The sequence below is a fragment of the Fusarium vanettenii genome, assembly GCF_000151355.1.
Source record: "Fusarium vanettenii 77-13-4 chromosome 12 genomic scaffold NECHAsca_40_chr12_1_0, whole genome shotgun sequence".
In the NCBI taxonomy this organism is placed as follows: domain Eukaryota; kingdom Fungi; phylum Ascomycota; class Sordariomycetes; order Hypocreales; family Nectriaceae; genus Fusarium; species Fusarium vanettenii.
The window spans coordinates 17,944-33,365 of record NW_003315847.1 but is presented as its reverse complement, the minus strand read 5'-3'; the positions used below and the strand labels follow the sequence as shown (position 1 = coordinate 33,365).

Sequence of the window (15,422 nt, the reverse complement as noted above, 5' to 3'; positions counted from 1 at the left end):
GCCCTTGGTACCGAAGGCCCGAAGCTTGGCACACGGGCCGCGTCGCCGTCTCATCACGACCGTATCTCTGGTTGAGCTTACATGTCACATTGCAATCGTGAGAACGAGGCGATACGATGGGATCCAATGGCCTAATCGACCACCATGCTTGTCTGCATTTCAGCCGCTTTTGGAGCCGCATATCAGGAGGTTGGCTGGAGGGGCTTGCACCATCGAGATGTCCCTTGGATTGTTTGTTGTGATTGAGCGTTGGGGGACTCGAGCTCGCCTCGAAGCATGTGCGTGAGCAAGAGTCAACAAGAAGAGAGGCCCTCTCAGAGGTCGCTTCATCCTGCTTCATATCATCAGGACTCCCTTGAACAAAGTCGAGCGTCTTCACCCTTTGCTCCCTGGTGTCGGACAAGCCAAGCCTACGTACACTGGAAGCTCCACTCAAGCTATGGAAAGCTCGACAACTGTCACTTCTCCTGCCGAGGGATCGTCCTCCCGGCGGGTTAATCCCTTCGGAATGCCGGGTGATGAGCCGCCCGAGAACCCATTCTCAACTCCTGTTGCCGCAACACCTATTGCAGAGCCCTTGACATCCCGACGGTCACCACGCACTCGGAATGCTTCTACATATGAAGGTAGGTGAGCCCACGTTGTCAAATTCGGCTTGTAGTTAATGTAGTCTAGTCGCTGGCCCTCGCAGACGCTTCAAGAGCAGTCGGCTCAAGGGCGAATTTGAGAAGCCGTGGCTCGAAAAGTCCAAGAAGGGAGTCAACTGGGACAGCATCATATTCTACACATGTATCTTTATCGGACTTGGTAAGTCGGCATGATCATCAATATCCGCTCGGACAGGTCATTGACAATATCCCTTCCAGGCATTGGAGGATTCCTTTGCTGGAAGGAAACTCAGGGCATCCCCAATTATGAAGTAAGTGCCACCCAAATCCTCGAGCCATTCCAGATCTGACTTGGGGTTAGTATTGCTTGATCATGGATGATCACTTTGAGAACCTTGATAACTGGAATCATGAGGTCCAGATGGGCGGTTTTGGGTACGTGCTGGAGCTTATTCCTCGTACGTATCACTAACAATGGCGCAGTACTGGAACCTTTGACTGGACCACCACCGACAAGGCCAATTCATATATCGACGCTGAGGGCCTGCACATCGTGCCCACCTTGACGCTTGAGAGCACCGAAATCACCTACGATCAGCTGGTCCACGGCCACACTGTCAACCTAACGACCAATGAACGCTCCGACGGCAAGTGTACATCTGATGAGAAAGCCACGGACGATGAATGGGAGACGCGTTGGCCATGTGCGGCCGTCAGCAACAGCACCAAGGGCCAGATCATCAACCCGGTGCGGTCAGCACGACTCAACACCAAGGGTAAGAAGACGATCCGCTATGGCCGTGTCGAGGTGACAGCACGTATGCCTCGTGGAGACTGGCTATGGCCGGCCATTTGGATGATGCCCCAGGACAGCGTCTACGGCGAGTGGCCAAAGTCGGGTGAGATTGATATCGCCGAGAGCCGTGGCAATGACGCTCGCAAATATTCCATGGGTGATAACCTCGTGTCGTCGGCACTTCACTGGGGCACTGCCACTGAAAACGATCGCTGGCGGAGGAGCTACGGCGAGTGGGGAGGGAAACGAGTCCGCTACACTGACGACTTCCACACCTATGGACTGGAGTGGAGTGAAAAGTACCTCTTCACATGGCTCGATGGTCGTCTTCGGGTGAGTTATTACATCGGATCCGTTCCATACAGCCCTAGCAGCTACGCACAATGTCCAGACGACCCGCTAACCCCATATACAGCAAGTCATCTTCTTCGACTTCACCAAGAACAAGAACCTGTGGACCTACGGCGAATTTGCCGGAGAGTCAGTCAACGGCTCGGTCCCTGTAGATCCCTGGGGCAGCACGGGCCGTCCTAACACGCCCTTTGACGAGTCTTTTTTCCTCATCCTGAACGTGGCGGTCGGTGGCACCAATGGCTGGTTTCCGTGAGTTAAATTCCCCCTTTTCAGTGGCCACCACACCTACTGCCAAGCCCCTCCCGAGATCCTGGGCACGCTCTGGCACACCCTCCTTGTCTCCAGCCACTCTCGATCCCTGAAATACGAGCCGTTATCTCCTAGCCTCGATCTGCACAGCGCCTTAGCTAACTCTAATGTTTATTTTAGCGACGCTGTTGGTGGGAAGCCATGGGCCGACCGCAGTGAGACCCCCATGCGGGACTTTTGGAAGGCCAACGAGACATGGCTTCCAAGCTGGGGTCCCAAGGAGGAGCGCGGCATGGTTGTAAAATCGGTCAAAATGTGGAAGCAAGGCCAATGCTAGTCCCACTGTTTGTGCTGGGAATGATGCATGGCCTGCCAAGGTTCTCAGGCTGCCTTGGAACTGCAGATTGTCCTTATCAGGCACACCGGGGAGATGCCAAGAAGGAGAGATCAAATCTCGGTAGGGATATCACGGTTGGGGCTCTCGGCTCAGATGCCGTCATGTGGCGCTACTCTTGGCGAGCAGCCAGGGGATTGTAATCCCTGTATCAAAACCAGGCTGTGGCTTTAGGTCTTTTGATAGCTTCGGTACTTGACTTTATCTGAAACCTCACGCCAAATGCATTCTTCAGGGTAGATGAGACATTTCTCTCCCCTTTCTACTCCTTTCTATCTACGCTAGCATGTCATATCAGAGCTCAAGAGTAACCGATCTTGGCTCATTAAAGATCTTTAGCCACATCACAAGCCTGTTTTTAATGCTGCCTTTCTCTTATCTAATAACCGAGGCTGCGTCAAATGGTTCCCCGCCAGCCATGCACATCTGATGGGTAATTCGCAGGCGCTCTCTAGGCGCCAAGATTGGCTTGACAAACAATGTTTTTGCGAGGTGGGTAACCGGGCGCCAACTTCCCTCCTCAGTCCTGTGCAGCAGAACTTTTGGTTCTTTTCTCTTTTCTTCAGTGTTGCATTGGCGATTGGCAATGACCCACCAATTGAAAGTGCCCATTCGCTATGTGCACGCCGTGAAACAGAGCGAGCAGGGGTTCATGTCGTGTTGATACGCCCATGTGAAGCTGCAGCCAATTCATGCATCTTCGTCCGGATCTAGATACAAACATGGCCTCCTGCTGTGAGCCCCTGAGATCCCTGTCCTGACCGGTACAGATTGCGACCGCGATAGTCAACACAAGAACCATGGCTGACGCCCCTTCATGCACTTATCAGACTCAACTCTTACCCATCCTCACACTTTTGCCAGATTGGGGCCATATGCACCAGCAGGGAGGGGACATGAACAAGATCTGAGCGCCATCATCTAACAGGGTGCACAGCGCGTTGTCCAAGGACAGCGCGGTGGCAATCACAAGGTATGCTCGGAGGACGACGAATGGTAACCCTCGTCACACGCTCAGCTGCGCAGCCCGACTCTCCTCTCCTGCGTTGAGGCGCCCGTACAACTGCATGATGGCAGCCGAGGCAGGACTTTGATCCCCTCCTTGATAACCGAAGTGTGTAAGAGCTTTACGAGCTGAACCGACTTGAACTAACTATTGGAAAACGGGCGGCAAGAAGGGCCCAAAAATGGATGGAAAGCTACCCTAGGGAAATTATATGGCACGATGCCTATAAGCCACCATCAGCTGGACACATCGAATTCATGGATATATGATGAAGCCATCGCTCTTTCACTCATGAGAAAAGCACAAACATCTTTGATTATCCCATTACATTCGTTCAAGTTCTGACATTCATTCATCATTCTCTGCGGCTCTAATTCATTATGACCGCGTCTCGTTTTGTTGCACTCGGTGCAGCGTTCCTTCACTTGACTTCGGCTAGTGTCATCCTTCGTAGGGATCTGACCCCCCCAACAAATCCCCAGGAAGGTTGGAACTATATCGGATGCTTCGTTGATAGCGTTGCCCAGCGCGCTCTCAATGGTGCTGTCCACTATGACACCACCGGCCTCACTGCTGAGAGCTGCGTCGCCTTCTGCTCTGATGCCGGTTTCGCTTACGCCGGGATGGAGTATACGGCTGAATGCTGTGAGTGACAACCATCAACCGAGATGTAGGAGATCTTGATGACTGATTATGGTGCTCTATAGTCTGTGGCAACACTAGGCCTACCAACCAGGCTGCCGAGGCTGATTGTAGCATGCCATGCTCTGGTGACAGCAGTCAGCCTTGTGGTGCCGGCGATAGGTTGACTGTCTTTGCCAGCTCCTCCGCTACTGTGACGTCATCTGCTACTCTCTCGAGCTCTCAGACTGAGTCTAGTCTCACTGCGTCTGAGACCGAGACCGAGACTGGGACCAGCGTCACCGTGTCCGAGACGGAGTCCCCTCTTCCCAGTGCCACCGGCCTGCCCGACGGCTGGGCTTATCAGGGCTGCTACATTGACCCCCCTGGACGTGCCATGGCTGGTGCTCCAGGTAGCCCATCGTCTTCCATGACTCCCCAGAGGTGCATTGCTACGTGCATCGCCAACGGCTTCAAAGTTGCCGGCCTAGAGTACTCGGAGGAGTGCTTCTGTGGCAATGCGCTGAACAACGCCGCCTCAAAGACATCTGAGTCGGAGTGCAACATGCCCTGCGCTGGTGACAGTAGTCAGATTTGCGGTGCTGGCAATCGTCTCTCCCTCTACTCGGATGGTGAATTTCCCATCTGGCCGATTCCTGTTGCCAAGGATGAGGATCTACCTGGTGACTGGGAATACAAGGGCTGCGTCTTTGACAATGGCAACCCCTACATCCTTGAGTGGCTCTGGGAGGATGCACCCAACTACGACAGCAGCGAAATGACGATTGATTTCTGCCTCGAGCGTTGCCAGAGGTTCGGCTACTCGGCCGCTGGTGTCGAGTACGGTCGTCAGTGCGTCTGTGGTGATCTCGGTGCCGTCGAGGCCAGAGGAGATGTTTGGAAGGATGACGGGTTCTGCAGCATGCCTTGCCCTGGTGATCGCAACTATACGTGCGGTGCTGGTAACCACATCAGCTACTATGAGTGGACTGGAAGCTCGCTCAACACGTTCCATTATGCATCTGGGTTTGCCGCTGGCGAGTATGACTTCTTCTCAACCGCGCCTATCGTCCCTTTGATCAGCTCCGTTGGCATCAACGACAAGGTCGTCTTTGTTGAGAAGCACGGTACCTCCTGGGACAACACCGAGGGCTCTTTCGAGTTTGACTACACGACCAACACTTACCGAGAGCTTGCCCTCAAGACTGATGTATTCTGCTCGGCTTCATTCACCTTGCCTGACAAGGCCGGTAGGATGATCAACATTGGTGGTTGGTCAGCCGAGTCTGTCTATGGCATCCGCTTCTTCACTCCCGACTCGCCGCAAGGAGTTGATAATGGCACCAATGACTGGGAGGAGGATTACTCGCTGTTGCGCCTCTTTGATCCCCGCTGGTATCCCACTGCTATTGTTCTTTCCAACGGTTCTCTGCTCGCCATGGGTGGTGAGTCTGGCTCTGATGCCCCAATTGTACCGTCGTGTGAGGTGCTGCCCCATCCTGAGGGTGTCACTGAGTCGACCTACCTCGACTATCTCGAGCGCGCTGAGAACATTGGACGTACCAACTCGTACCCGCACTTGGCCATTCTTCCCTCGGGAGACATGTTCTTTGCACAGTTTAACGAGTCACGGATCATCTCCCAGACAGACTTCCAAACAATCCGCCAGCTGCCAGATATGCCTGGCGCCGTCGACAATCCTCTGACTGGTCGCAACTACCCCTTGCAGGGCACCATGATGCTCATGCCCCAGAAGGCACCATACACTGACCCTCTCGAGGTTCTTGTATGTGGTGGCACTACCGCTGAACCTGGAAATGAGGCCCTTGACAACTGTGTCATCATCGAGCCAGATAGCCCTGGTGCCGAGTGGACTATCGAGCGAATGGTAAGCCAAGATGAGCTTCACTCACTCTGTTATATACATGCTAACTCTGGCGACAGCCCTCAAAGCGTGTCATGCCTACTATGATCGCCCTCCCCGACGGTCGTTACCTCATTGTCAACGGAGCCAAGGTAGGCCGCGGTGGGTTCGGACTGGCCGACGACTCCAACCTCAATGCTGTTATGTACGATCCTGAGCAGCCCCTTGGACAGCGCATGACCGTTTTGGCCAACACCACCATTGCTCGCATGTACCACTCCGAAGGCGTTCTCCTCAGTGATGGCAAGGTGCTCATTTCGGGCTCCGATCCTCAGGACGAGGGTAAGCATCCTCAGGAGTATCGCCTTGAGTACTTCGTGCCCGATTATCTTCTGTCTGGCGCTACCCGGCCTGAGTTCACTATCGAGGATCGCGATTGGGCTTATGGTCAGAGCTACACCTTTACTCTTACATCACCACTGACTGAGGGCGCTGCCAACATGCGTGTGTCGCTCTTGGCCTCGATCGGCTCTACTCACGGCATCACAATGGGCCAGCGCACCATGTTCCCAACATTTTCTTGCACCGGTAACACTTGTACCGTCGAGGCACCACCCAACGCCTTCATCAGTCCCCCCTCCTGGTATCAGATGTTCGTTCTTGACGGGCCAACACCCTCCCACGCCACCTGGGTGAGAATTGGTGGAGACCCAGCTCATCTGGGCGATTGGCCTAACCTTCCTGGCTTCACTACTCCTGGTGTCTAAGTTACATGATGCTTCATTCATGGAATACCTGGGCAGATTACGCGCATCTGACGTCGATCACATGCCTCATATCCTATGATTTCTTGGGACTGTCTTACGTATTTTGTAATCGATAATTTTGTTTATATATTTCACATCCGTGACTACCCATCTCTTGGCATATCTCTTTGTAATGTAGTATTTGAGAGCTCTTGATATCATCGATTTCCTGGCTCAGTTAACCCATCAAGGGCTAGGCTTCATCCATAATCAGGAACACATTGTCAACACATCATAGCATCATATCCCAATTCTAACACTGTGACCTGAGGTCTCCTTCCTTTTTGATAATACATGAAACCTACATATGGTAGATAGTTTACAGCGCCGAAGCCATGAATCATACAATTCTGGTGATGCAGCACTGGGACACATTCCCTTTCATGTCAATTCATGAGAGCTCACAAGCTGTGTGGATATGGTCAAGGAAAACACTGGTAAAGATGATCAAAATTGGAATAACAATGTGGCTTAAGTATGCATGTGGTAGTACAGTGACGGAGTATGTTGCAGAACTGAATATTCGTACATCTTTTGTCAAGAGCAAAGAGAGGGAAACCAGTACACCTCAGCACTAAGAAGCTTGCCTCCAATTCCTCAAACCACTCCACTAGCATCTTGTCGGTTATCATTCCCAGTAGCTCCCTAGCTCTCTAAGGTCAGAAATGAGGGCTGACGGGTTGTCGACACCTGGGAAATGACCACCGAAATCGTGATCTGTGGCAAAAGATGGTGAGTACGTGATATGGGTGTCAAAACGCGAATGTGGTACAATGACTCACCCTTCCAATACACCAGATTCCCAACCTTTTCCACCATGGCTCGGGGGAAGAAAGCGTTGTTGTACTTGAAATTGCTGTAGAGCATCGGGGCATCAGTGGGAGCCTTGGTGTACTCCGGTCTAAACCCATTAGGATTTGACGAGTAAATAAAGACAGATGAGAGAAATGTTTCAGTCAGAAAGTAAAGTGACGTGAATCGAAGGATTTCTCGGTGGGTTAGAACGGACAGGCCAGTTCCGGCCCGGGGATCCGACCCTGGGAGTATTAGAATGGCCCTAGCTACACTGGCACTAGGCTGCTTCTATACTCACAGTCAATGATTTGCTGCGCAATCCATGCCAACTGGCCGACCGGGTTATCCTGTAAAGCAAGTCCGATTGTAGTTGGCTAAAGTCACATTAGCCATTGGAGCTTCTAGCATTATACCTTGAACCTAATACCTTGGTGGCCTGCACCATGAAGTAAGCATTGCCAGTCAGATTCCAACCTGCGAACCTCTGCTCCTGGAATTGTTCTTCTGGAGTGAGTGTAATATCGCGAGCTGTGAGCTGATCCTTCAACAAGGGCATAAAAGGAATCATGGAGAAGTGTACACCCCGAGTGGCGGCAGGGTACTGCTCATACAAGGCATAGGCGATTCCGGAGCCCCAGTCAGTACCATTGACAGCGAAAGTTCGATAGCCCAAAACTTCAGTCATGAGGGAATGAAAAATGCGAGCCGTGTCGACAACAGTCCAATTTGCTGGCGGGGCTTGGGAGAAAGCGAAACCTGGAAGTGAGGGGACGATGATATCAAAAGAGACGTCTCTGCCCGTCGAGGTTTTCGTCTTTTGAGTGAGAGGTTTGATAACGGGCAGAACCTCAAGGAAAGAGCCTGGCCAGCCATGCAAGAGGACAAGCGGAATCGCATCAGGTTCTCCGGAGCGTTCATGGATGAAGTGAATCTTCAAGTCCTCGATGGTCGTGGTGAAGTGGTTATAACTATGATGGATTTGGTGTGAGTGAAGCTACCATGTGATAGGATCGTGATTTCATCCAGTGCTTACCTGTTCATGTCTTCTTCCTCTGTTTTCCAGTCAAAATCCGAAATCCACTGTCTCTGTAGTTCCTTCAGGACATCCAAGTCAATACCGGCCGAAGATCCAAGATGAGAATATGCGGATTTATCAGGCAACTTGGTGTTCTTGACCAACTCGAGCATTCTCGGCACATTCTTTGACAAGTCGACCTTGAAAGGCTCGATGGGACTTTGGCCCGTGGGAGGATTGGTGACATTCATGTTGCTTGGATTGGGATGAGCGTTTTCTGCGATGATCATATTGAATGTTCTGGTCTTGTTCTTTTATACTTCCACTCATCAGTTGATTCACTAACAAACTGCACAGACAGTTGGGGTAGAATTCGTCCGTATTTCGTCCGATCGTCGGGGTTTTCTCTCGACCCACCATGTGCTTATCCCCAGCCGCCCATCACAACAAGTCGAAAGGGCATGACGCATCAGAAGGCATACAGACATCATTTCCTCGTAGAGGTGAAAAAGGGAAGAAGATCCATTCAGAAATAAAACTTGTTCTATCATTATGCTTAATATCTTCTAACATTTTTGCATTTATCTGGTAAAAAACAGTCTTTTCTCTGAGGCGACTCTGTGCTTATCCCTTCGCCCGTGCGCCCACTTCGATATGTGTCCATTGGGGTCAACAATTTCATCGACATGAGCAAGTGGTTGGGAGGGATTCGGCCGAAACACCTTCAAGTCCGATGGAGGCATGTGTGGCCAGGTTATGAGATAGGCTGCTACACTTGTTGTAGTCAACACAGACAGACTGAAACGTTTTATTCATGGTCAGCTAGGGGTGCCGGCCTATCTAGAACTCGATCGAATTCCACTCGTGATAGAATGAAATACCTACTGAGATAATTTGCCCTAATCATCTCACGCTCCTCGAAATAAAGCGTCTACTAATTCTTGCGGCAAGTTGCTGTTTGCCAAGCAGACTGAAGTTATTGAGAGGTTCCTCACAACGAATATGGTATTAGATACATTCCAGCGGATGACTTGAGATATTCTGGCCATCTGTCTACCAGGTACCAGAAAGTTTTCTCGTGTGGTGAGTTAATCAGTTGGCAGCTGAGACTCGGTACTTGCGAGATTACTCCGTTCCCTCATGCTTATTTTGTTCAGGCGCAGTGGGGCCAGGTGACAGGAGACGTGGTCAGCAGTTGGGGACAACGTAAAAGGAAAGCCAACAAACAGTTGGACTGTTGGCGGAAATTACAGGGGACCGGCTTGTTCTAGTGAATGACGGCGTCCATTCTTGAAGCCAGTCTGAAGTTAGCTCCATGCAGCTTACTGAAGGGCCATTAGAACTGTTGTTGTGGTCATGAATCCTTGTGCACACAATTAGATTATGTCGCAAAGTAATTCCCTGTTCTGTACCGCCAAGAGTGGCTGACGGAATTATCACGGAAGCACGGCCACAGTCGATCCACTGTTCGTCTGTGCCTCGGTTAGAAATTGCTGTTTACAGTCACCATGGCCCCCATCAGGGATCAGGGGTGGCCAAACTGTTAGATGACCACAATCCAATATCAAAGTTCATTGGCCGGATCACCATGCCCAATATGTCAGGTCCACCAAGTGCGTTGTTGGTAGATGCATCCCAAGGCCGCGCTGAAACAAGCATCATGGTGCTTCGCTTACTACAGGGTTGTGGGAAGCGGAATGTTGTTCTCTAGTGGCCAGAACCACCTGTCCACATGGTCTACGTGTTGGATATTAATAGGAAAACCAACGCCTACTGGCCTTTGCCGATTTTTCCAGCACACTATTCATTCTTCTTCCCTCTTATTAACGATGTTAGAGTTTCGGAGTGTTGTCCTTCTACTACTATCTGCGCTGGCTACGGTTGGCGTCGCTGCGCCTCCTCACGCCGGTTCACTCCCGACAGGCACGTTGCATGTAGTTGCTCGAGGCCAAGACTCAGAAAGTTATCCTTCTGTTGCCCAACCCCCTTCCTCATTGAGTGGAGGTACCTTTGAAAAAAGTCTTCGTTCGACTGGGACTTTTACGAAGCCTCCAGCATTGCACTCGGGTCAAACTACCACTCCATGGTCTCCCCCGACACTTACAGTATATACGTCAATTGCGATACCAACCAGACAGCCAAATACAAAGCCAAATCACGATTGTAGACCAGGACATGGAAAAGAAATTCTTCAGTATCAAAAGAGACAACCGGGCAAAGTCATCAAGAACGGCATCAAACTCCGCATCCTCTGCGTCGGTGACTCCATCACGGCGGGATTCGGCGATACAGATGAAAATGGATATCGACAACAGCTGCGAAAGGATTTATCCAGTAAACTACTAAGTGGTATGGTCTTTAGTCGCTAACGACCTTTGCCTAGAAAACAAGGTGGTTTGGGCTGGGACACAACTCAATGAGAACAGCGGCATGGCCGATGGTTACCACGTTAGTTTCAACCGGCACTTATTACATGCCCAGAAATGATGATTCTAATATGTCAGAAACACAGGCAGGGTTTCCGGGCAAGACGATCAAGTACATCACCAACCACGTCGGGCCTTCGCTGAAGCAGCAACCCAATATCATTTTGCTAGCCGCAGGAACCAACGATATGAATAACAATACTAATACAATCGCTAAGGAGGGCAATGACCCAAAAGCGCCGGCTAAGCGACTGGGAAACCTCATCGATAAAATTACTGCGGAGTGTCCAGACGCTGTTGTTCTGGCGTCAGTCATCATCAACACATGCGACAGCTCCACAATGCACGACCAGCGAGAGCGCACCAAGCGGTACCAGAAGCTCATTCCTGGTATTGTTCAACAGCGGCGGCTGGAGGGTAAGCATGTCGTGGCTGTTGACTTTTCTCGTTGGGAAGAGGCCGGAGATAACCTCCTCCAAGACTGCGTGCATCCAACTGATGACGCCTACGACTTGATGGGAGACTGGTGGTATAGCTTTATCACTCAGGTCGACGAAGCCTGGATCCAAGAGCCACAGGGGAAGGACCCAGACCGGGACAGGAAGTGAATGGGTGTGAGGATGGATACCACAAAAGACTACACTCCATCCAACGAGTACGAGTAAAAAAAGACCAGGCGAAACGAAGAATGTGGCGGTTCAAACGTAAAAGGTATATAAATAGTGGTGCAATGGGTGATGTCTCTAGACAACTCAGTCTTACCAGGATAGAAATATGACAGACCAATGATCAATATAAACCTTCTAAAATTCGACAGTTATACATTGAATCCTTCATTTTCTTGTTGTAAGATAAAACTCATGCCATTCGTAAAGCTCCCCACAGCTGTAATGACCGGGCATAATTGTAGCTACAACTTCTAAAGAAATCATGGTCTCTCAAAGAAATTAACGCCCATTTGAAGTTTACTGCGCTTTCTTCAGCCCCCCTCACCTAGTCCCGCCTGCGCGTAAAGCGCCTGCACAAGGTATCCTGGCTCTGGGAGAAAATGTCCATGGCATCCCGGGCATTTTGCTTGGCGAATGCTTCCGTTGAACTCGCGGATAGGTGCTACCTTCAGGCAGCAGGGACAACGTATATCCATCTCAAAGATGCTGGGGTACTCCGAGGAGTTGGACCGTAGCTTCTCATCTACCTTGAGGCCGTATGCTTCCCGCTCGCTATCTTTCAGGTCGCTCTCCAGCCAGTATACGTCGTAAAAACTCATACGAGTCTTACATAGACCATCAACTTCCAGAACTGAGGAGTTCTGAATACTGAAGCTACCATAATTACCCCATTGTCTACCCCAGGAGTTAAGGAACGTGAGAGAGCCAGGGGCACAGCCGGTTAAAACGACGGCATGGCCTCCCGAATCTGGGGTTTCACGCCGATGCGGTGCCATTATTCCAGGGGTGAGTACTGAATGACAAGTCGCCTTATTCGTAAAGTGGCGGCTGAAACAATCCCAACCATTTTTAGATAGCCAGAATGCGGCCAGCACAGGGCGTCGATGCAGTACAGCCTGTCGGGCACCGTCTTCATCTACTTCCTGGAAACGAAGCGGACGGTACCTTGCGCGAATGCCCTCAAGAACTGGTCTTACGTTCCACCCCTCTTTCTTCACGAGGAAGTTATCTTCGTGCAAAATCCAACCCCTAATGTCTTAGATGCTAGGGCAGCCACCCTCACGACCGACGACGCGAAGAAGTGCCATGTGTGTGACTGCGGCAATCGCATGTGCGTAGCACATTTCACTGGACCCTTGATCCGATGGCGTTCTGCGGGTTTTTATGTGTTCATCATCAATGAACGCGTCAAGGTCGATGCGACCGATGATATCGAGCAACATGTCGGCGGCACCGAATCGGGCAGACGACAAAAGTGAGCAAAATTCTTCAAGTGCCGACATGCTAGACACAGTTGTATACAGCGCACACTCTCCAGATGAAGGTACCTTCCAGCCTATCGAGGCAAGAACCGGTACTGGATGTGTAGCGCAGGAGATCCTCGAAGCCATGTCGAAGAGCGCCCGCTGACCCCTGCGCCAATTAACGCCTGCTTTGTCAAAAAGGGTGCGGTGCAGAAGTCTCTCATTACAAGTCAGGAAGACTGTGGCGATAGTGACCGCTTGATCGCGCAGTTGGGATGCAGTTGAAAACGGGTTCTCGTCAGTCCATGCTCCATCAGAGACCAGCAAGAGGATTCGCTGTTGTATAGATCCACCCTGCGAAACGAGGGAATGTTCTCTGAACGCTGCTAGAGAGGATTCTAGGGCCTCCTTCATTGGAGTCCGGCCATATAGGTACCGCTGCAAGATGTGTAGCAACCCGTCCTTCTCCTCGCCTCCGTTTCGCGTCTCGCTTGGGGGGTTTTGGAGCCGCTCAAGGAGATGGACCACTTGATTGACAGATCGCGGCACAAATGCGATATAATCATGAAGCCATTCGTGGCACATTTGACGTGCGAGTCGCAAAGCCTCCGAATTGTCGACAGCGTGGTCCTCAAGTGCCTCTGCTGTCTGCGCCCCAGCGGATCCTCCAGCGATACCGCCAAGAATAATTCCGGGGAGGCCAAGAACTACGCCGGTGGCGGCAGCGCCTACGAGACTCATCCCCCCAGTAGTGACGTTGCGGTATGATTGCAGGTCTTCTTCGTCTGGAATTGCATCGACAAAGTCCTTCGTACGCTCCGGGTGTCGCCGCAAGTGGGCATGAACAATGAGCGCTTCTTGGTCCGTAAGCTTGGTGCGAATGTACTTAGTAACGTGAGAGAGATTGTTCTCGTTCGCTAGCTCAATAAGCAGATCATGACCAGATAGATGCTGGTCATCATTGTCGGAAGCCAACAGTGCTTCGGTGGCACCGCACAGGTCCATGACAGGGGGACAGCCAGCAGAGCAGTTCAGCCCAAAAACCCCGACAAACACCAGGGTGTTGGTCTCTCGTCGCTGTTCGGCTCGAACAAGCTTGAGGGCCGCAGAGAGTACAGCCTGGAGGCGTTCAACGGCTTGTTTGTCTCCTTTTCCGGTCTCCAGAGTCTGGCGCATGGAGCGTGAGACATCTAGCAGACAGCCGACCACTCTTGTTGGTGGGGGAGAGGACATCGCCAAGTAGATTGAGCTGATATGGTAGATTTAGGAAGCTTGGGCGTGATCTACTGTAGTATGTAGGCTCAGGGATAGTAAATTTCACAAAGCTACCGGGAAAGGAGGATCCTAGAGGCCGTAGCTTGGGTATAAAATAGATGCCCAATCCCCAAGTTGCTTACTCAGGTAGGTCCTTCAATGACTATCTGTCCCACCCCTCCCTCTCACCCTCTTCCTTTCAATTTTCGTCTTATTGCATAATGCTCAGATGAAATCCAAGGCCTTCCATCTCAAGCACCAAGACAGCCATGTTATGATTATCTGCAATGACGAGGCCGCGAGAGACCGCCAACCACAACAGCGAAAAATATAACCAGTAATACAAGACAATATTGAGACTTAATACAGTAAAACACCGTAATCTTATTGATGCAGTCTCACGAAGCGGAACAATTAAGCGAGGCTCTGTTGTTGAGGCGGCTGATGGGCCCTTCCCTATAAGCAAGCTCTTCCTGCTCTGCCAAGAATCCCGACAAGTTGCGCTTCGCTTCTATTGAGTCTAGTTTCCTTTTCAATACCGTTGGGAATATATTAGGAGAAGCAGGACTCTTATATTTCAACCCTTGGCTTAATATAACAAAGCTAGACCCAGATTCGGATTCTTACGACTGGTACCAATCCCTCGCTAACATCTCAGACTATTTCGCAGATTTCTTGCGTTAGCTCTGGCTCAAAGATCCAGCGCGTTGGTCTCGCCAACTTTGCTCTGGGAATCTATGGCCAGCCGAAATCGGCTGGACGGTATGCCTTGCCCAAAAGGCTAATGTATTCCGTCTTCGAGAGACTGATTAGAGATTTAGATGTGTCCATTTTATCCATTGTGTACCTTTGACGGCAACTTATTAACGCCTCGTCCCCAAGCCTATTGCTGCGAAGAATATCTACCCACTTGTACACCCTGCCATAGTTTTTAGAAGCACTTTTGACGGGCTATCGCATGAAACGAGGCCTATAGACCTTAGTGCTGTTCACATGAGTTTAAGAAGCCCTCAGAAGCAAGTCCAGGGGTGATTTAGCATGCTCTTAAGACTGTAAATCACACTCGAGGGGCATCAAGCTAACTACCGACACATGCCTACTCGTCAACCAGCACCACAGGCAACTATTAAGAATCGTGATACCGCATTAAAGGCTTTGTGCTGGATTCGAGAAATGGATAACAGGTCGATGTCGCGAAAACGCGTGAATTCGGACCTTGGTCACAATTCCGTTAGAGATTTATGGGAAGAAAACCAGGCAGCTTATGGTTTCTGGCAGTTCCCAATAGAGTGCCTGGATCCAGATCTCGGCATCGACAGGGA

The 15,422-nt window shown here is 50.9% G+C and overlaps 6 protein-coding genes across 6 annotated transcripts; 4 read left to right on the top strand and 2 right to left on the bottom strand.

The window, feature by feature from the left end:
- Positions 1-439: 439 nt before the first annotated feature.
- Positions 440-2,344, top strand: NECHADRAFT_122939 (uncharacterized protein; the record flags this gene model as incomplete). The annotated part of the gene is made up of 7 exons (XM_003041887.1): positions 440-626; positions 676-807; positions 867-919; positions 970-1,043; positions 1,092-1,737; positions 1,820-2,007; positions 2,188-2,344. 7 exons carry the CDS (start codon positions 440-442, stop codon positions 2,342-2,344), a joined length of 1,437 nt encoding a protein of 478 aa, XP_003041933.1.
- A 1,443-nt stretch (positions 2,345-3,787) lies between these two features.
- Positions 3,788-6,659, top strand: NECHADRAFT_52943 (uncharacterized protein; the record flags this gene model as incomplete). The annotated part of the gene is made up of 3 exons (XM_003041886.1): positions 3,788-4,052; positions 4,115-5,916; positions 5,973-6,659. The coding sequence occupies 3 exons, from the start codon at positions 3,788-3,790 to the stop codon at positions 6,657-6,659; spliced, it is 2,754 nt and encodes a 917-aa protein (XP_003041932.1).
- A 478-nt stretch (positions 6,660-7,137) lies between these two features.
- On the bottom strand, positions 7,138-8,759 carry NECHADRAFT_102069 (uncharacterized protein; the record flags this gene model as incomplete). Its single annotated transcript, XM_003041831.1, has 5 exons — positions 7,138-7,415; positions 7,481-7,735; positions 7,792-7,867; positions 7,921-8,461; positions 8,527-8,759. 5 exons carry the CDS (start codon positions 8,757-8,759, stop codon positions 7,327-7,329), a joined length of 1,194 nt encoding a protein of 397 aa, XP_003041877.1. The 3' UTR covers positions 7,138-7,326.
- A 1,899-nt stretch (positions 8,760-10,658) lies between these two features.
- NECHADRAFT_9795 (uncharacterized protein) lies at positions 10,659-10,847 on the top strand (the record flags this gene model as incomplete). The annotated part of the gene is made up of 1 exon (XM_003041885.1): positions 10,659-10,847. A coding segment is annotated over one exon (189 nt), but the record flags the coding sequence as incomplete, so codon positions are not given.
- A 134-nt stretch (positions 10,848-10,981) lies between these two features.
- NECHADRAFT_52856 (uncharacterized protein) lies at positions 10,982-11,542 on the top strand (the record flags this gene model as incomplete). Its single annotated transcript, XM_003041884.1, has 1 exon — positions 10,982-11,542. One exon carries the CDS (start codon positions 10,982-10,984, stop codon positions 11,540-11,542), a length of 561 nt encoding a protein of 186 aa, XP_003041930.1.
- A 371-nt stretch (positions 11,543-11,913) lies between these two features.
- On the bottom strand, positions 11,914-14,079 carry NECHADRAFT_97479 (uncharacterized protein; the record flags this gene model as incomplete). Its single annotated transcript, XM_003041830.1, has 2 exons — positions 11,914-12,638; positions 12,669-14,079. The coding sequence occupies 2 exons, from the start codon at positions 14,077-14,079 to the stop codon at positions 11,914-11,916; spliced, it is 2,136 nt and encodes a 711-aa protein (XP_003041876.1).
- Between the last annotated feature and the right edge of the window lie 1,343 nt (positions 14,080-15,422).